The 21,153-nt window shown below is 43.8% G+C and overlaps 4 protein-coding genes across 9 annotated transcripts in view; 2 read left to right on the forward strand and 2 right to left on the reverse strand.

Moving 5' to 3' along the window:
* ipo13b (importin 13b) overlaps positions 1-2,458 on the reverse strand; it is a 48,563-nt gene extending 46,105 nt beyond the window's left edge. The window contains exons 1-2 of the mRNA XM_029632841.2: positions 2,321-2,458; positions 1,956-2,043 (exon numbers count right to left, since the gene is read on the reverse strand). Coding sequence (XP_029488701.1) covers positions 1,956-2,043; positions 2,321-2,343 — 111 coding nt within the window. The 5' untranslated portion in view covers positions 2,344-2,458. The remainder of the gene's footprint in view (positions 1-1,955; positions 2,044-2,320) is intronic.
* Positions 2,459-3,363: 905 nt separating this feature from the next.
* Positions 3,364-13,686, forward strand: LOC115108478 (uncharacterized). Its single transcript, XM_029632852.2, has 5 exons — positions 3,364-3,860; positions 8,578-8,829; positions 9,761-10,306; positions 11,055-11,218; positions 11,426-13,686. Exons 1-5 carry the CDS (start codon positions 3,797-3,799, stop codon positions 11,468-11,470), a joined length of 1,071 nt encoding a protein of 356 aa, XP_029488712.1. The 5' UTR covers positions 3,364-3,796; the 3' UTR covers positions 11,471-13,686.
* Positions 13,687-13,770: 84 nt separating this feature from the next.
* LOC115108477 (trichohyalin) lies at positions 13,771-18,611 on the reverse strand. Of its 6 annotated transcripts, none has more exons than XM_029632851.2 (12): positions 18,533-18,611; positions 17,594-17,675; positions 17,350-17,392; positions 17,073-17,235; positions 16,862-16,943; positions 16,541-16,739; positions 16,331-16,404; positions 16,107-16,183; positions 15,891-15,991; positions 15,725-15,813; positions 15,466-15,612; positions 13,771-14,819 (listed from the first exon to the last, which is right to left on the reverse strand). In XM_029632851.2, exons 5-12 carry the CDS (start codon positions 16,908-16,910, stop codon positions 14,653-14,655), a joined length of 903 nt encoding a protein of 300 aa, XP_029488711.2. In that variant the 5' UTR covers positions 16,911-16,943; positions 17,073-17,235; positions 17,350-17,392; positions 17,594-17,675; positions 18,533-18,611; the 3' UTR covers positions 13,771-14,652. The 6 variants fall into 6 exon arrangements, with proteins under 6 accessions (XP_029488711.2, XP_029488708.2, XP_029488704.2 ...); XM_029632848.2 differs by having other exon boundaries at positions 18,537-18,578; XM_029632844.2 differs by having other exon boundaries at positions 17,594-17,713; positions 18,533-18,572.
* Positions 18,612-18,677: 66 nt separating this feature from the next.
* On the forward strand, positions 18,678-20,896 carry mmachc (metabolism of cobalamin associated C). Its single transcript, XM_029632853.2, has 5 exons — positions 18,678-18,795; positions 19,160-19,360; positions 19,667-19,819; positions 19,995-20,171; positions 20,412-20,896. Exons 1-5 carry the CDS (start codon positions 18,706-18,708, stop codon positions 20,562-20,564), a joined length of 774 nt encoding a protein of 257 aa, XP_029488713.1. The 5' UTR covers positions 18,678-18,705; the 3' UTR covers positions 20,565-20,896.
* The last annotated feature ends 257 nt before the right edge of the window (positions 20,897-21,153 follow it).

Genomic DNA, 21,153 nt, shown 5'->3' on the forward strand with positions numbered 1-21,153 from the left:
GGCTCATCATTAGCTGAGAACTCCACTGCACAGCAGTATGGGGACACAATTAGCCAGGCCTGATCAAAGACTCATGGACTGTAATGCACACAAACATTTGATCTTTCTCAGAATTTAGACCAGATCGACAGACAGAGGAACAGACAGAGGGACACAGACAGGATGGATGGACAGACAAAGACAAACAGGCAGCATAATATCGTAAGAAGATCACAGTAGCAGGACTGTCTGCAGAGGTACTGAGGGGGGATCACACAAAAATGAGAACAGAAGGATGGTGAAGGGGAGTTAAGAGCAAGAAAATAAGATGTTTAGACAAAGGCAAGTAATGCGAGAGAGCAAGCGAGACACAGGGAGCGAGAGGGGGAGATGGATCCTGCCATCTTATTGACCACCAGCATTGTGCAACATATTTTTGTACTATCTCCTCTGTCCTCCTAAGCACTGAGGACACCAACTGTCACCAGGCTCCAGTACACACTTCATCAAAACTTGCCTTGAGGTTTGTGTTCTGCTGCATATTAAAAAAGTGAATTCCCTGTGGTGGTATATACAGAACACACACACATCAGCTGCTGTGGATTCATTAAAGAGCTTTAGATGTTCTAGATATTGACAGATGAAGAGGAAAAGATACAGTGTGTGTATGACATGTTAGAAAGATTAATGTGGACAGAAAGCATAACACTCTCTACATAGACTACTAGAAATTACATAATCAGAGAAATAATCTCAAGTGGGCAGACACATGCCATAGAAATAAAGGCATTTAAAACCCTAGTATAGAGTGCTATGCCTCATCTCTTTCTGTACAATCAATCAAATGTATTTATAAAGCCCTTTTTACATCAGCCGATGTCAAAGTGCTATACAGAAACACAGCCTAAAACCCCAAACAGCAAGAAATTACATTCTGTTACATTCTAGACCTCGACATGAACTAAGTACTATTTGGTTTACTTTTTGTTTGATATTCTGCACTGTATACACAATGCACTCCACTCTACCCTTTTCTTCTAGCCTACATTCAGTCACAACAACATTCACCAGAGTAGTTTGGATGATGTAGTGCATCACACAGACAGGGTGAGAGGAGGACAGATGTATCGCCCTGACTCAATTATACAGAGAGACCAGCCCTCCAGTCATAGCTATTGGTTTAGATTAGTCAGAGGCATTGGTGTAAAGTACTTAAGTAAAAATACTTTAAAGTACCACTTTAGTAGTTTTGGGGGGGTATCTGTACTTTACCCTACTATTTATATTTTTGACAACTTTGACCTCACCACATTCCTAAAGAAACTAATGTACTTTTACCTGACCCCAAAAGTACTCATTACATTTTGATTACTTAGCAGGACAGGAAAATGGTCCAATTCAGCACTTTTCAAGAAAACACGTGGTCATCCTTAATGCCTCTGATCTGGCAGACTCATTAAACACCAATGCATCTTTTGTAATGATGTCTGAGTGTTGGCTATATGTACATTTTAAAAACAAGAAAATGGTGCAGTCTGCTTTGCTTAATATAAGGAATTTGAAATGATTTATACATTTACTTTTGACACTTAAGTATATTTATAACCAAATACTTTTACTCAAGTACTATTTCACTTGAGTGACTTTCACTTTTACTTGAGTAACTGTCTTTTTCCACCAATGGCGAGGGGAATACACAGGCAAGGGGACAGAATAAAGACTTGCTATTGTTGACGTTTCAGCTGCAAAGACTAGCTGGTCTCATTCAGTGCAAAGACAAAAAAACAACTTGTTTGTTACACAACGGTTAGCTGATAAACTCATGTCATGATACTGTATATGTGGAAAGCTATACCCCCTACCATTATAACTACCCCATTGAAAATACATTATTGAAAAACACGTGTCTACACACATCTGATATTTTGATTATACTTGTTTGATTGGTGAATTTATCCATAGATTAAGATTCTTACCTTTTCCACGTTTTCCACTGTGAAGTCGTGGGCATCTGGCGTGGTTGTTATTCTCCCCGACGTCTCCATGTTAGCCCAACCGGTCTGTCTGTCAATAAAAGGCGGAGCCGCTTCTTTAGCTTGCTAGCTGGCTGGATAGCTACAGAACTCGGCACTAGTCAAATGTCTGTAATCACGATTTGGATGACTGGCTCTTCTGTGTTAGCTAAATAATTTTAGCTTCTGAAGCTAAACCTTGTTAGCTGACCGGCCTCTGTGGGCCCCGATTATTCTGTATGTCTGGGGACAAGCTAGCTAGCAAAGCATCTTGTTACTCTCTTGAAAATGTGTCTGTAAAGACAACCTACGGAGCTAGTTAAACCTACCTTTTTAATTCATATCCAAACATGCGTTGGCATTAGAAATGTGTGTTACTTGTTACTGGCTAAATATCCAGTATATTGTCTCTGTCTTTGCTACGACGGTAGAATTAATGCAGATACTGCCAGCTCCCAGCTACGGACTTCAGCCTCTGTAACGTCACTGTCCCCACAGCCAATGATAAGCTATTACGCCACTTATCTTTCCCTCTGCCACCGCCCTGCTTTCAAATCAGTGATCGTTTTATAAAGACAAATTATGATGCATTAAAATTGTATGAAAATCTTTCATGGTATATGTTTTACGTATGTTCCAGTCTTGAATTTTAAAGTCTATAGTAGTGATATACATTTGCATAGCCCTATGCAGAGCCATATATTTGACTCTTATGGTATTCAACATCATGGATGTTTTGCATTTACTTCCTAACAATACATAGGCAAGATAGACTACCTAAATGTTGATGAAAAGGTGACAGAAATTCACTCTATCTGACGTTGCTTGCATGTGGCAAGACGAGAGGGGTAAGTCTATGGATTCTCGTCGCTTTGTAGATTGGTTTACTGTGCAACAGGGACTCTTGGTGGCTGTTTGAAAACATTGCATACATTTTTATTACAGTAAAACGCCCTGTTATGTCATAGCCAGTTATGTCAGTTGATGACAGGACAGTAGTCTTCAATTTCCTTCCTTGGTGGGAAATGCAATTTAATTGATCAATTTCATATTTTTTTAGATAGGATTTTTCAATATGACTATATTTCTTGTCAGTTGAAAGAGACACACCAAATTTTAAAAAATCTTTCCAGAGAACCAACAAATGTAAATGTTCCTAAAAATTTGTAAAACAAAGTTTGGTATATTGGGCTTATTTTTTTTAGAACATCTGCCTATTTTCTCCTCTGTACCATAGAACATAGATGCCTCTGTGCATCCTTTATAGAGAAAAGCATGTCCTCTATTTCTGTCACAGACTGTGTGATAAATTTGCTGTATGAGTTGTAATTTCAGGGCGTCTCTGTGCCCCTTCCTGGTTCTCCTCCCTCCCCTCTCTCCATCACGCCCCTTCTATTGGCACTTGTGTCACTGGTAGTGATGGTTTCAGCGATGACACTATTCTTTCTGACCAAAGGCTAATAGGAAAATCTGTCTATTTGGCTTGAATCTCTTTACGTTGTGTGTTCGTCAGACTGCCGAGGAACAGTGGCTAGAACTCGTGAGTCAGCAGGGAAGGAGACCCAACTATAACTGCGCTAAACACGTGGCACTTTGTATTCGCTTAGGAGAATACTTTGTATTCGTGCACTTCGGAGACTCGTCAAGAAAGCTACAGTAGCTCACTCCTGCTCTCCACAGGGCCGACGCGCTAACAGTTATTTATAGTTGGGAGGCCACAGAGAACGAACTACAATATACCTCTGCGAAGAGGACGAGACGGCATCCGTGTTCTAATAGTTACTGTTATATCACAGGAGAGAGCGATGGAAACCAAAATACACGTCGCTCTGTGCGCTCTGATCCTCAGCTTGGGTTCGATTGTAGAAGGTAAGAAGCTCTGGGATTCGCACTTCTGTGTTTTCTTTCTCAGTTTCAGGGGTTGTTAGAATAAATACACACATAATGCATTGTAGTCCTGGCAATCAGATCCTTTTTAGTTTTTTAATCGTGCGCATGATGGATAAGTTGTGGCCTGTTTGAATAAGCAAAAAGCCCATGTGATTTATTTGCTGTATGTCGAAGTCATTGTGTCTGTAGGTTTATAATACAGTTATGCCTCTAGCATTTATTTCAGTCCATTTATTTTTCCTCTTCTCTCTATCTTCCTGTCATCCCTGCTACTGCTTTACCTCTTGAGGTAAATACTAAATTGCCATTTCAAATCCACCTTTACATTTTCATCATGTCATTCTTTGCTCTCTCTCTCTCTTTCTCAAACCTCTGCTGATCCTATATTTGTTCTCTGTGTTTAATTTGATGGTCTGCTCTGTCTCTCACATTATTAGTTAACATTTCACAGTCATAGTAAAGAAGTAGGTGTGTGTGAGAAATGCAGACAGTCTATGCCTAGGTTATGACACTGTTAACAAGTGGTAGGCCTACCATGATAATTGTAACTCCCTCTGAATCAGTTACTGAGCAATACCAGCCACTAAAAGTCATCTTGTTGGTGTGCTACAATGAACAGAGATTTCATTCACAAACAGTTCAGCATATACAGTAGTTCTCACACACAATTAGCTGTTTTTAGATATTTCTATTGATCCGTTTTTATTGTTCAGAATAATGACTGTCTGTTTAACTGTAATCAGTCTAGGGTCTCTTTATCTCGCACACACACACACACACACACACACACACACACACACATACAGGGTCATCTTCTGAGGACAAGCATGGGGGTTGTAGGGTTGGACCCTGGTTCCATGGTGTGGGTGTTATATCTTTGTGCACATTATAGATATTGTAATGGTTGTTCTCTCTATGGTGCAGATGGAGGAAAGGGGAAAGGGTGCTGCCTTAGACCAGTGTTCCTCAAACCTTTCCTACAAGGAGGGCCCACAAGCGTTGCACATTTTTGTTCCAGCCCAGCAGTAACACACCTGATTCAACTAATCAAAGGCAAACAGGTGTTAGTGCTGGGCTGGAACTAAAATGAGTAAACACGGCCCCTGGGTGTACCCCAGGACACTTGTCTAGTGTCTTGATATGCACACAATTATATTTGTTTCCTCAAACCACAGAGGGAGGATGCAGGCAGACTGGGTGTGTTCCTACCAAGTTCCAAGACCTAGTTCCTAGAACTTAAGGTTCTTACAGATGCCCTGTGTGTCTGCCACGGCTCCTAGATGTCTAGCACACTTTCCAACCAAATAATCGCAAATTTAGGCCCAAAGCAGGGCCTGACCACAACTCGAACTGTAGTCTAGGGTTGCAGGTCAAGCACTCTATCCTATTGTACCAATGATTTCTACAATTTTGTGTGTGTGTGTGTGTGTGTGTGTGTGTGTGTGTGTGTGTGTGTGTGTGTGTGTGTGTGTGTGTGTGTGTGTGTGTGTGTGTGTGTGTGTGTGTGTGCACTCAGTAGGAGGGGCTGAGTAGGCTTTGGAACAATCACAGTTATTTATAGTTCAGAACAAACATTTATGTGCCTGCCACACTCTTAGCTGTGTTCTGGCCAGCTCCCTCTGTCTCTCCCTTTTGTCTCCCTTTTCTTGACAGCAATGAAGCCAGCCCAAAACTAAAGTCGCATATCGCTTATCTAATACAGAGACAGCACAGGCCTTAGTGTTTAAAAAAAGTACAGAGCACTTATTGCTGCAGTATTAGCTCCTCCTCCTCCATATTTCTACCTGATCTCAGCTCCTCACACACACTCCATTTATCTTACAACTCTGCCTTTCACCTCTCCCTCCCATCTCTCTCTCCCTTTCTGACCCCTCCATCCTTCTTTTTGCCATCTCACATTCTCTCTCTCTATTTTCGCACCCCTCTCTCTCTCTCTCTCTGTCTCTCTCTTTCTGACTCTCAATTCTACTTAGCAGAGTGTATAGTCTTCAGTAGCTAAGTAAGGACAGGGAAACACAGGTTGACATTTGAAAATGTTTTATTAATTGCAGCACGAAGCTGCCACAAGGTCTTCAAGCTGGAATTAAAATGAACTTGGAAATAGCATAGAGTCACAGGATGGCATTTGCTGCTGCTCGTAAATGAGTGTGGAAACTCAGTCAGTTGAATGTCAAAGCCTGGAGTTGGCTGTATATGCTGTCAACTAAAGTGACATCCAGTCATCTTCTAGTCTATAGTCATGTAGTCAACTGACATTTTTCTACCAATCTATCATTGGTTGGATTCAATTGTAGGAGAGGAGAGGGGGTGACGAGGATTGAGGAGAGGAGAGGAGAAATGGAGAAAAGGGGGAGAGCAGAGGCTACACAGAGGCCAAACCAGGGAAAAAACAAAACCTGAATAAGGATTTCTGAAAAGGCCACTGTTGAACACAATGTTTCCTTTGCTATATTCCATGTGAACTCTGACATTTACATTTTTAATCTGAGTATATACAGATTTTTCAGATGTTTATTTTTTATACAGGGTCTTAGGAGGATTGTGTGTTTGTAAATAAGTGGCCTATTTCAGTGAGCAGCATTGTCATATTCTTGTTATGCTGATTGTCCATAGATTTAAGCCAGCAGCATAGCACCCTGCATACCACTGCTGGCTTGCTTCTGAAGCTAAGCAGGGTTGGTCCTGGTCTGTTCCTGGATGGGAGACCAGATGCTGCTGGAAGGAGGCACTCTTTCCTCTGGTCTAAATATCCCAATTTCCCAGGGCAGTGATTGGGGACACTGCCCTGTGTAGGGTGCTGTCTTTCGGATGGGATGTTAAACGGGTGTCCTGACTCTCTGAGGTCATTAAAGATCCCATGGCACTTATCGTAAGAGTAGGGGTGTTAACCCTGGTGTCCTGGCTAAATTCCCAATCTGGCCCTCAAACCATCACGGCCACCTAATAATCCCTAGTTTACAATTGGCTCATTCATTCCCTTCCTCTCCCCTGTAACTATTCCCCAGGTCGTTGCTGCAAGTGAGAATGTGTTCTCAGTCAACTTACCTGGTAAAATAACAGATAAATAAAATAAAAATGTGTATAGCCTAAATATGGGTCTAGAAAACAGCCACAGTATAGCTTCTCACACAGATACACACCCAGTGCTGAAAGGAAAACTGCAAATCTGCTAACAGAGAAATGGTTGGCTGTTCTTTCAGATGTAAGGGTCAAGTTATTTCCCCAGGTACATGCTGTATCGCCCTGAGTGTGTGTTCATGTGTGTGACCCTGTAACGCATGAAAAGGGGAAAGTGTTTCTCTATGGCAAACAGTGGTTCCCTTCATAGCTCCCCAGACACAACACACACCCTCCCCCCACAGCTTGACCTGAGCAGCCCTAACAGAGATGAGGCAGGGGAACAGGGCCAGTATTGTACACCCACACACTGGTTTGTGTGTGTGCATGGTCTTTTATAGCTATGTCAAAAGTGTGTGTGTACATGCATGTGCTTTCTTGCCGTCAGCATGTTGTGTGCACGTCACTGTGTGTTTGTTTGTGTGTGTTCAGCTGTGTGAGTGATGGAGAGGGGAATGAGAGGCTCCACGTCACTGTGTCACTGGCTTGTAATGGCATTAGACGGGTAGTCTGGACTTTATCAGATAGAGGGGGGAGAGGAGAGGAGGAGGAGTGTGAGAAGGAAAGGAGGAGAGGAATAGATAGATGGAAATGAGGACGAGGGAAGGACAGACAGATAGCACATGTGACCTTTCTGGTTGCAATAAAACTGTTGAACCGTGTATACAGCATGACAACAGGCATGACTCAAAGCTAAAAATGTCCCATTTACATCAGTACGATTCTGCAGTTCTTTTGGAACTAATGTTCCCTAACGGTTCAACACTAACGTGTGGTTACAGACCTGGGGTTTTTCATCTGGTGGGTCACCATGCAAAAACAACTACAATGTTTTATGGTACCAATGCTGACAGTGACAAAACCTACCTGATTACTACGGTGAGCCTGTTGAGACTAGAGATAGTTTAGGCAGGGCAAGAGAGATTGAACACGAACAAGAGAGATTAGTGAATCTAAGTATCTAATCTGATGCTCATCTTCTTAAATTGGTTATTGAGTGTTACTGGTTGGCTATTGTTTGGGTTCCAAATGTCAGCTCACTTTGGATCAAGCTTTCCTTAATTGCATAGGAATCGTGTTGTTTAACTGCAAATGTCAGCGCAACAGACAGTCACAGATAGTGGTGTTTGAAAATGCATATTTTACGTGACGGCAGTCCTTTAAAATGTAGAAGGAATCCAATTCTCGGCATGTCCCCAATGTCTCCTCTTTAGCAGGCATAGACCAGAGTTGAATAATACATGTTACATCTGTATTCTGCCTCACCATCTATTCCAGTAGACCATCTATCCTCTCTGTCTACACTTCTTTAAAAATAGAGCAGCCTCCCCTTCTCAGGAGGAGTTGGAAGAAATTATCCTAACTGGTCCTGAAGGGATCTAATAGATATGTCATTCTTCTGGAAAACAAGGACTATCTGACTGAAGAAATGCATCATTCACAGATTGGCTTATTTCAGAGATCATGAAAATACTATTTGATGACTTTCCTTACATCATTCTTTATTGTGCACTGCTTCAGCAACACACTCATATTAACTGAACGTCAAAATGTCACCCTGATTGTCTCTCTTTTCCAGGCCAGGACCCTGGTGCTCACTCCTCTCCCTCAGATGGACCTCTGACCCTAGGTATGTCCGGGGCTGTTCAGGCACCCCTCCCTGGAGGTTATCCCTCTCCTCCAGGCTCTCTGTCCCTCCCCAGCACAGACTCCCCAAAGCCAGCCAGCAACCTCACTGATGGAGGGCTCTCCAACAACAACAGCAGCAGTAGCAACAGCAGCAGTAGCAGTAGCAACGACACAGCAGTCGTAGTGGTAAAAGAGGTCCCAGGTAAATGTACTGTATAAGATAAAAAATAGAATGAACGGAATTGTATTGGTTCGGAGGACTACTTTATTATTTAATAAAATACCATTTCAAATTTGACATGTAAACATATAATTTGTTTAAGATAAATGGTTCAGCTTGTTCTCAGTCTATTTAGAGCCATACCACCTTAGATCAGGGGTACTTAGAAGCCACAACATAGTCAGACACAGCACAAGCAGAGTGGAGAGCTGTGCCTGGGCTGTGATGACACACACACACACACACACACACACACACACTAGAAGACAGAACATGGTCCTTAAAAGGAGAATACTGTTGGGTTTACTAACTAGAGCACAAAGAGAGACATGAGATAGACAGAAGAGGGAGAACTTAAGGGAAAAAAACAAGATCATGAGAGAATTAACAGAGAATTAACAGCAAGTTGTTAGGCATACAGGAAGAGGGCAGAGTGTAGAACTAGAGGGGGGTGGAAGAGGAGGAGGAGGAGAGATGTGCTGTGATTAAATGCAGTGTGATTTCGCACAGAAAAGTGAGAAAGTTTGGAGCCTGACACACACACACACACACACACACATTGGCTCATTGCAAACATACACCCCCACCACCTGCACCTCACCCACTCTCTGTATCTGTATCCTCTGGGAGGTTTTACAGGTATATATTATCTCATCACAACACTGCTGCTTGTCTCTCCTCTGTGTCCTCTGGCTGGGAGTTAGAAGATACACTGCTAATTCGAGTGTGTTTGTGTGCGTTCAACTGTGTTTTTTCTTGTTGAATGTTTTTTTATGCAGATATTGACTGTGACTTTTCACCTATCAATTGCTTTTCAAATTGATAAAAAGATTTGTATACTTGATACATTAATGGGTCCTTCTTTTCTTTGTATTGAATTTCACTTAAAAACCGTTCTTCTTCTCTCTTCTAGCCACCAGTGTGGGGGTCCCTGCCCCCACTCCCATCCCTGAGAAGACCCCTGGCCCGGAGAACCTCACTGAAGAAACCGCACAGCCCTCTGATGCTCCCTCTGACAACCACACTGTCCCCACACACACACCCACCACCACAGTCCTCGTTCACAAACCTTCCACCATCCCAACACACACACCTGTCTACTCCACCACTCCATCCAGCCATGCCCCTCATCCCTCCAAAACTCACTCACCCATCACCACCACCGCTTCCCCAGCCCCTACTAGGCCTGAGACCCACCCAACTAACACCTCCGCTGCCCCCCAGCCCAGCTCAACCCCCAGCCCTGACCCAGATACCTCTAACCCTATCCAGCCTAAACAGCCCCTCAGTCCCTTTCCCACCACCACTACCACCGCCTCTCCCCCAGCTCTACCTACGTCTGAGCCACAGACCCAGACATCCAGCATCACCCCTCTCCCGGCTTCCACCCCAGCCAGCAGCCCTCCATCCCAGGCTAAAACGCATGCCGACATCCCCTCTCAGCTCAATGTAGTGGATGGTGAGTAGATGGATTCGTTGTGTATGCGTGTGTGTGTGTGTTATGTTGCTAGTGTTTTGTTATTTGTTATCAAACAGCAGCAACCACAATATTATATACTATGATCTCTCTGGCGTATAAAGGGGGGAGACATCCAACCCCGGTCTAATAAACCCACACACTCTAAACCTAAACGGTCCAGTCGTCAGTCCTATGACTGGCTCTGTCACTTGCCAGACAGAGAGATGATTGTGGGGTGGTGGTGCTGATAGTACCCTTAGATGTTTAGGAGGGAGTGTGTGTGTGTGGGGTGGGGCAGACTTGTGCAGGGAAACAAAGAACGGCATAGCTTTTGTTGGGATGCCAGTTCAATGCTGGGTGCGTCAGTTTAGTCCTATGCCCAGAAAGCCGCGGGCTTGCTCGCTCTCTCTGTCACTACCCTACAATCAAGTCTGTCTTATTCTCTTTGTAAGACATCCTGTTAATAGCTTGTGTTTATATTTTATAATATGATATATTTAATATTTTAATATATTATGTTATATATCACAGGAGGCTGCTGAGGGGAGGACGGCTCATAATAATGGCTGGAACGGAGCAAATGGAATGGTATCAAACACATGGAAACCATGTGTTGGATGTTTTGGATACCATTCCACTAATTCCACTACAGCCATTACCACAAGTCCGTCCTCCCCAATTAAGTTGCCACCAACCTCCTGTGGTATATATGTATATATAGTATAATATGTTCCCCTCACCCGAGCAGGGGAACCAGTGTTCCATAGTGGTGGACCTGCCCTGGACCCTCTCCTAGCTGGACTAGTGTCCGTCTTCATCGTCACTGCAGCCATCATCACCCTGCTCCTCTTCATCAAACTGCGACGACGGGATCAGCGGCCTGAGTTCCGCAGGCTCCAGGACCTGCCTATGGTGAGACAGTAGAACACAAGTGGTTAGGTGAAGAGACAGTGTAACGCTTAACATTAATGAGACCTGAAGACTTGCGTAAGCATCAGTCTTCTTTTGTGAGCTATTACACTAAGTAGCCATTGTTAGCATTAGCGTTTACTTCACTCACCACCTGTCATCTTGACCAGCGCTCACCATTTACATCCTGTTGTGTTTTCCCCTGTTTAGGATGATATGATGGAGGATACTCCCCTGTCCATGTACAGTTACTGATGATGATGGAGGACACAGTCTGACCTGATGGAACAGCCAGACCCCCACAGACCTTCTCCCTCTGAACTGGGGCTGCGTCTCTATAGTCCAACCTGGCCTTCTCTCCTTGTCCCCTGTCCTCATATCCTTTCTTTTATCCGCACTGACATGAGACGTGGACTGGTGAAAGCCAGTTGCTGATAGGCATCCTCCATATTGCTTTTATCGACCCTGTGTTTTCAAATCAGTGCAGATGGAGGAGATGAGGAGAGGGAGGCGCCATTTTAGACCATTGAGATGCATCCCTGGCGTTCCCTCACCACCTTTGTGTCTCTGTGAGCAACAGGGGGTTTCTGTGTGAGTGTGACCAGCTCTTTTCCTGGTCTATGTGGATCCGAAGTTTCATCAGCAGCATTCCCACTTCTACATTCTACCTTCTATATTCAAGCGTGCACTCTGTCAGCTGTGTTTTGGTTGAGTGTTCGGTAACGAGGGATCCTCTCTTTCATCACTAGTTAGAGGCTACTTGTGCCTGGCTATATAGTGTTGTACAGTACGGTTGCACTTTACGTTACAGAGGACATGTATGTGTGTGTGTGTCTGTGTGTGCGTGCGTGTCTGCATGGTTGAGCGAGCATGCACGTGCGTATGTGGGGTTGGGGGGGGGGGGGGGTTTGGGGGTATTTAAGTTGGGCGTTTCCATGGAAACTAGTTCCTCTCTAAAGATCCTGCTTGTTATTGTTCATTTTGTTTCTCTATTGGGAGTCTCTGGTGGTGTTAGTTCATTGGACTAACACAGCCTTGTGGCCTGCAGACAACCTGGGTTCAAACCTGGTCAGTCACACTTGTAAGGGGGAGGTTGTCTCTCTGAGTATCTTTAGTACATTTATCTTTATATAAAGCCTGAATGGACTCTTCCACCCCACTAGAGCTATTTACAGAGTACGATACAGAGAAAAGCATCCTCAATGGCGGCTCAATACATTCCATGCCTGTTAGAATTCTACATTTCAAAGCACGTGTTGTGAACTCTAAGGCGGGTTTGTCTGTTACTGTAGTTCTCACAGCCAGGCCCAGACCTATGTTCTAACATGTCTTAGTAAGGAAGAGCCTTGGGCAGATTCAGCAGCAGTGTTTCCAACTGAGTTTGGCCAGTTGTCTTTCAATACAATTCATTCATTGGTTTAATCATGTAGCTACTTGACATGAGGGTAACTTGTTGCCCAAGTCAGTCAGTGCTAGCCGCTACCATTAGCATGCAGTCCATTAACTGTCTCAAGGGAAGGGGACTCTGATAAACTACTCCATAAACACAGACATTGTAAATGTATAGCACTAGGTCAGAGAGAGAAACTCTTTAATGTAAGGCTTTTGTGACATAATGAGCATAATGCTCCATTGATGTGAGGGGAATGCAGTCTGTGTGTTAGTCTGCGTGTGTTAGACACACAGGAGAAAAGAACACCCCCTCCTTCCTTCCCTACCCCAACCTCTATTGGGGAGACTTGAGTTGAAGCCATAGGCCTGTATTGGAGACAGTATATATGGCACAGACAAGGGGGTATGGCACAAAGCAGGATCAAAGAGTTAGCCAGCTACATTTCATAATATTCTGAATTAACTTTACATTCCAACTTCATAAAGAAAGGTAGACTTGAAATCAAACGACATGGTATAATTGACTCCAAAGTTGACATTTTTAAACAAATTAGAAAAGCAATAGTTATGTCTATTTCTGAATATTTGTCAAAGTTAGCTAATTTAGGGCTAGATTAAATCCAGACTGCTGAAGATACGCGTTATAGCTCGATTGAAATGTAAAGGTCATTTCCAATTGAGCCGACGTATGTTGCGTTTCCCGTGAATGGAGTCTCCATGAATGTGGAACCATTGCCTTTAAATGTCAATCACGCTATAGTGTAGATCTTCCACGGTCCGGATTTAATCTAGGCTGTAGTGTTCCTGCTTGGGCTACCAGATTAGTTTGTTGCAGACGCCGCTGACGTTTGTTGTCTTGCCAGTTATCTGCCTCAACGGGACTCAAGTCAGAGTTGAAACAGAGTGGTTCTATTTGACTCCATGTGGAGTGGAATGGTAGTTCATTTGCACCCATGTATTAGTAGTCCCTTATATGAAGTGCCAAAAAGATAACTGGTTGTATTATAAGGTTGATATGTTTTACTGTTTTACGTCGATTCTGGAGTGATGATGTTTTTTGATTAAAGATATGAAACCATCCTCGTTCCTCTCATTACAGATCTTGGTTGTTGGGCTGCGGTGGCTGACGCACGCACACACACACACACACTAACAAAAGTAACTACAACAAATGAACTATTTTATTACAGCTCTTTATCCAGAATTTTATAGCTGAAGACCAAAATCATCACATTTGTTTTACAGGCTGTACAGTGAGTCAATGTAACATTTAAACAAGCAGCGGTCTAGTACTTGGCTGTGTGTGATGGAACTGTAAGAGAAAGCCCTGAATCATCCACATTAAAACTTGTCATCACTATGGCCAAAGCCCCTCCCTATCTCATCCCTTCCCCATTGCCCCCTCTCCCCAACCCATCTGTGGTCCCTCGCTCCATGGGCCATTCCCCTTCGTGGGGAGGGGGGGGTTATCTGGCTAGACAGTCTCTAACTGCTGAAATATTAAACAGACCGACTCATGTTACACAGCAGGACTTGTCTGTGGTCCAAAGGCGAGGGGGAAGAGAGGCCTGGGCTGCATCTCAATACGTTACAGTAAATAGATTAAAATACAGTACCAAATAAGAGAGAGCACCTCACTGATTTGCATCAGCCTTAGATAGTAAAAGTAAACATCAGTCCACCATATGTTTTACTAACAGACTCAAAAACACCAGTGATCATCAAGTTGTATATCGTCAGTGAAACCAAAGCTTTCCCCAGATGTAATTCATTAAGACAATCACAGAATGCTGCCACACTGTTGAGTTAAATACTATTGGTGTGTAATACAAAACACTATTGTACACCTTTTCCCAAAAAACACTGACACAAGACAACAGACAGAGCATAATCACATAGGAGTTTTTAAAATAAGGTGCTTTCTTTTTCTCAAGCAGAGTTCAGCCTTTTCATCATCCTCTTTAGTCAGGGTTTGAGGTTCGTGCCCAAAAACTTCTCAAAGAAAGAACTCATAGCATTCTAGAACACTGGCATGACAAAGCCTCTCAAAGGTCATTGAGGCTGAGGTCAGGGGGGCTGTCTGACCCCAACTCAAGGTTTCCATCATCATCATCATCAAGATCATCATCGTCCAGGCCACTTCCTGGTCCTCTGAGGTCATTTCCTGCAGAATGGGAGCTCTGATGTACCCGAGGTACTGCTAGAGGAGGAGCTGAAAGAGAGAAGAACTGTCAACGTGTGTGTATGTGTACTAGTCCCAAGGGTTTTATCAGTAGTGTTCCCGTAAGAGAGATTGGGATCAGACCTCTAAATGTTTCCCAGAGCAATTGAGGCACATGCGGGCAGGATAATTAGATTAGATGATGCCACACACACTACAGGAAGTGTTTAGGATCCCATCCAAACACACACACGTTTCTCAAACTGCTGACCAGCAGACATGGATGGAGAGGAAATGAGGGATTCTCGGGCCTCTCCTCAGGCAAGCAGAGTTACAGTCAGTCACATAACACACATTCAATGGAGGTCACTGGTGTGTGTCTTACATGAACCCGCATCCAAAAACTACAAGAGTTCACTCTTCCTTTGTGCTAGATCTATGGTGCGAACACACAAATCAGGTAGGCACGCATGCACACACAGACACATGTACACTGTTAAGCCAGCCTCCTGTTCCTTGGTGAGTCAGACATGTTGTGATGAGTCACTGAAACGGTTACATCTACAGCCCAAATGTACATGTGTGGTGTGTATGGGAGAGGGTTACAACACTTTCTGTTCCTCTGAAACAAACTGGACCCATAATGGGACTCATTCTGCTCCTCACTGACAGGAGCAAAGTGTGAGTGTGAGTATACCTGTGTCTCTGTCATCCAGCCAGGACAGGTCATCAGAGCTGACCTCAGCCAGACTGGGGGTGGGACTGAAGTCGTCAGAGTCCGAGTCTGGCGCCGCCTTTTGACCCCTGGCATCTTTACAGCGGGAGAAGGCAGCTAATGCTGGAACTGGAGGGGGGGTTAATAGACAAACAGGGTTATACTACTCAGGTGAGTAGATATGTGTGTGTGTCTCTTACCTGCTGTGTGTAGTGTAACAGTAGGTGTGTGTGTCTCTTACCTGCTGTGTGTAGTGTAACAGTAGGTGTGTGATGTCTCTCCCGGAGAATCAGACTCCTGATCTCGTCCTTCAGCTCCGATACAGTTATCCTGCAGGACACAGTGATAGCATTACTTACACACACACACACACACACACACACACACACACACACACATACACATACCTGATCTGGCGGACCTCCTGCTCTGTGTGTGTGTATTGAGAAACAGTCTTGGCCAGGTCAAAGCTGTGGTTTCTGTAGCTGTCTGTTAGTTCCTCTAGTGTCTGGGGAAAGGCAAAGTATAGAGGTTAGAGGTCGGGAGACAGAGAGAAAACAAGTCACTCAAATTACCTTCTTTAATTATTCAATCGTTAATTTAATTCCTTCATTCATTAATACCTTGCAGCTGTGTTCATACTGCCTCCTCGTCTCTCTGGCCTCCGACTGCTGAAGAAACATGTCCTCCTCCTGCCTCCCTGTCACACACACACACACAAATACGATGAAAGAAAAGGAGTAGGAGTAAGCGAGACTGTGCTTGCCCTCTCAACAGCTCTGAGTCTGAGACATGTGTAGTCCTGCAGAAAAAAAACTGAGAACAAGACTGTGTATGTGAGACTCACTGAGCTGGGTTTTGAGTGTGTCCACCTCTCTCCTCAAATGATCCAACTCCTCCCTTCGCAGCTTAGAGCAGAAACTATAAAAGGACAACAATCAGCTTTCACCAAACCGGTATGGTCCATACTAAGGGCTAATGGTTGATTTGGTGTTGGGCTACACATACAATAATGATCACCTGAACCTCACAGGTGAGAAAAACCCTGCCCCCTCACCTCTCCTCCAGGTTGCCTTGTGATGTGGCTCTGGTGATGTGCCTTCTCAGAGTGCTGAGCTCACGGCCCACATCTCTCCTCCACTGGTCCATCCTTCTCTCCACTTCTGGACTAGTCATCCCTGACCCTCTCCTCTCTCCATCCCTTTCTTGTTCCCGCTCTCTCTCCGTCGCCTGCTCTCGCAGCCTGCGAACCTCGTCTGAGAGATAGAAGAATAACAAATCTACAATATTCAATCAACAAATCAATCACTCAACCAATCAGGATTGGTATATTGAGCAGTAAATGTTAGTGTTGTGTGATAACGATAGGTGTATGTACCTTGTAGTGCCTGTATGTGGCGCTGCTGAGAGTGTCTCTCTCTGTCCATGTCATGAAGACTTTGGGTCAGAGACTCTATGGCCTGGCAACCATTAGAATAAAAAGAGTAGAAGGAAGAAGAAATTAACTAAAATGTAGGGCTATTTATGCACCTTTTATGTAATAAAAATGATAGTTATACATGAACACACGTATGCGCACACGCACGGACCTGGCTCTGGATCTGCAGTTGTGATTGGACGGCTGCCAGGTCTGCCCACTGCACAGCGGAGGAGGGAGGGGGAGGAGAGAGATGGAGGACTTGGGGAGAGGGGGGAGACGAGGGAGCTCCAAATTTGACACACTAGCCACCTCCCTGACTGGATAGAGATCTACTGAGTGAGCGAGAGACAGAGAGGATAAGAAGGAGCAGAAAAAGAGGGGGAATCACCAACAGAGAAAGTGTGTCACAGTCAGCCATCTTAAAGACCACAGAGATCTCCCCTCACCTTCTCTACCTTTTGGATAATTCCCTGGCGTGGTCAGTCTCTCCTGGGGAAACATGAACCCCGTCAACACACAGTGGGGAAAGTACATAGGGTATTTATGAACTTCAATGTTTCTATCATATACTGTAAAACTAGAATCTAGCTAACTGCTAAGAATTAGCAGTCAACTCTTCTGATGAAGCCCTTGGTAATGCACTGCCACGTATGCATAATTATGTTATAGTGCCATCTACTGGCTACTCACCCTCATCTTGGCAACACTGCCATCAGCTGCTGAGAGGATGGAGCTCAGCTGGTTGTCCCAGTTCATCTCAGTCAGGGCTGCTCTACTCAAACCATAGGACAAGGGTGCCAAGACTGATTTCTGAGTATTTATGGGCCAAAAGTTAAAGCACTTGCCCTCTACCTGCAGGGTATCTTGTCCATGCTCTGCTCAAACTGTCCCTCGAAATCCCTACATAATCCAGTATTCATTCATGTGTTCTTCTGCCCACATCTCCACTGTCAACTTTTTCATCTCAAGTGAAGTTTTATTGTACACAAGTACAGTGACATGCCTTTATTGCTCTTTCCCTACAATGAAGTAATCAATATCAGTAGTACTGTAAAAACATTTTTTTTTAAACAAGCAAAATGATAAACAAATAAATGAAATGGATATGGTACACGCATGAGATTAGCCATTGCATTGGCCAGTATTTTATAACTAACGTGTGATGCTGTAACTCTAGACGAGTTGGTTGGTTGCTGAATGATGATGAGGTGGCTAACACAAATCAATCACACTTCATTGACAGATGAGTTAACACAGCTAACTGTCGCTAGCTAAGTACCGTTGCAGGTGGCTTTTGTTTTGGGCTTGCCTTTGTGTTGTTGCTAACGTTGCGTTCGAATTTGACAGTCAGAGGCATTGTTTGCAATGAATGATTGACTGGCTAGCTAACATTCACCCTAGTGATTTGTTTATACATGGAACACGATGGCGACGTTCGCATTACTGTTGATTTGCCCCTGGCACCAAGTACTCAAAATCACAAATCAATCAGTGCATGAACAGAAAGCTGGCTGAAGGTCGTTATATCAGCGATGGATGAAACAATTCAAAGGTTGGTTAACATTGCAGAACATAATATACATTATTAAAACATTGAGCAGAAATGTACATTATTAGCTAGCTACTTACGTACTGTCCTGTTCCACTTTTAAATCCTCGACAACGTGATTGCGTATTATACGTTGCACTAATGGGTTCGGGGTATTGTAGTTGATAGATTAAATGCTTACAACGCGGAAATAAGAGAGTCACGTGATAGAGAACACTATTTCCCACAACCCAACACATTTAAACATTCAGTGATGGCGCTGCCCACGGTCAATGTGGAAGATGTGAGAAAAGCTTTGAGTAATCATCTGTCAAAGTTGGGGTTTGAAGTTTATCCACTGAAGGTAACGTTATGGCCGCTGTTCCATTCGAGCTATTTGTTAAAAGAATTTGCGTCAAACTTTAAACGTGGCCCTTTTTTAAATATTGTCAGTGAACGTGTCGTCAATTGTTAAACTAGTCAAGTTGACAAGCTCCAATTCAAAGTTCGTACACGCTTTCTCAGCAATGTCTTGTTCATATGAAAATGATAAAAGCTGACCATACTGGACTGTAGTCTGCCAACAGGTTTGGGACTTATGGCACAGGTGATAGTATATCTGTCCAATAACGACAGGGTTGTTGAAACGTGTCCCTTCCGGGCTGTTCCCCCTCAATCGCTACAAAAGTTACCCACATTTTTATTCTTTGTTGTGCTTGTGTTCCCAGATTGGCTGGTACAATGTAGTCCTGCCCCCCTCTCTCCATCTGTCCTACCCTAATGACACCCTGGGAGCGGTGGTACTCAGCACTCCAGCCATGTTTGAACAGGCCTTCCTGCCCTTCATGGAGAGCAGGGGCTGGAAGGGGGTGTCTGCAGACCCCATAGACCAGTGTGTCAAACACTGCATCAACAACACAGTCTCTGAGGTGGGTGGGGGGGCGGGGGCAACCAGTGCATCACTCACTGCATTAACATCTGGGGTGTTGATGGAGTGATGTTGAAAAACGTTTTGAAACAGTTTACTCCAAAAGGAAAGTGTTTTGCAACAAAAATAGTTTGTATTGACAAAAATTCAGGTAGGTCGTCTCTCCCCGTTTCGTTCCATTTACTCTGTTTGGTTGTTATTAAACAGATTTCATGACAAGACTTAATTAATACACACACCCTTGGGCCACACTTCACATCACTCTCTCCCCTCTCTACCTCCCCCCATCTCTCTCTCCCTCCTGTAGTGTTTTCCAGGTGTGAAGGTAGATGTGAGTTATGACTATGAGATGCTGCCCAGCAGGAAGCCCAAGTTCCTGGCCCAGAGCGCTGCCCATGTGGCGGGAGCTGTGTACTACTACCAACGCTCCGACATACCTGACCACCCCTGGGGGGAGAAGGTGAGTGACCGGTCCAAAGGGGTAATTCAGTCATTCATTTACTAATAAATTGATAAATAGGGTGCTGTATGTTCTTTGGTTCACAGATGGCCAGTCATTTGTATTACTTATAAAACTATTTATACTACCTCTTTGTCTTTCTCTCCCCCCTCCCTTCCTCTTGTCACCTCTACAGAAGATGTTTGGTGTGTGTATACACCCACGTCTGGGGGGCTGGTTTGCTATCAGAGCTATGTTAGTGTTTGTTGGGTCTGAGGTGGGTTCGGAGCTGCAGCAGACAGCTCCTCCAGACTGTGTTCCTACCAGGGAGGATAGGATACAGCTACTTGAGGACTTTAACCTCAGATGGCAGGTAGGATTTACACTATATACTATATTAATAAGTATTGATCAATAATATGGTTGGCAGATAGCCCTGCTACAATATACTGGATTAATAAGTATAGATCAACAATAAGGATAGCATGACAGGTAGGTCTGAAACTATATACTGTCTATATCAATAATGGGTGCAAATGATGCATATTAATAAATATAATTATGTATGATTCATTTAAAGAGGATATAGAGAATATATAATCTGTGTTGACAGGACTGGAGTTACAGAGATATTGTCCCCCCAGTCCAAACCTACTCCCAGAAACAGAGAAAATACTTCTCCACCCCCCCAGCCCAGCGACTAGACCTGCTCACAGACTGGGGCTACCTGACCGGGGGAGAAGAGGACAACACACAGGAGAACTGACAGATGATAACAGTGAGAGGAGACGCTACAGTTAGACTTGGCTGGCTCTGAAGTAACTGACTCTTAAGGGAACGTCTGGTATGGTTTGAGGCCTTTTTGGACATGCAATCCCTACATGCTCATTGGTACTGTCGTCTTTCTGTATTCACAGACAGTGTTCCACTGTGAGAGCTAATGTACTTTATCTGCCTTTTGTACTTTATCTGCCTATTGGCCTATGAAGCTACTATAATGTTTAGTGTTAGATGGTAGAGTGAAAAGAGATCTTTCATGGAAAAGCAACAATGGTACGTTTAAATGTGGTAAAGGACTTAATAAATGCACAAACATTTGTTATTGTTTTGATAATTTTTCAGTTGTACTGTGAAATGATCCACGTTGTACTGTACATTTAGTGAGTTAGTGCCCCTAGAGGAGACATGAAGTAGTGCAACCTGAGCTTTTGCTCAAGAGACTACTGCTATCCTTTATCATCAAACTATTATTTTTATTAAAAATAAATCATTGTTGGAATGACACACATGCATCAATTGAATAAATAATGCCCATTCTGCTTTAGCTTTTAGTCAGTTACTCATGATGTTGATGC

The sequence above is a fragment of the Oncorhynchus nerka genome, linkage group LG24 (assembly GCF_034236695.1).
Source record: "Oncorhynchus nerka isolate Pitt River linkage group LG24, Oner_Uvic_2.0, whole genome shotgun sequence".
NCBI classification, from domain to species: Eukaryota; Metazoa; Chordata; class Actinopteri; order Salmoniformes; family Salmonidae; genus Oncorhynchus; species Oncorhynchus nerka.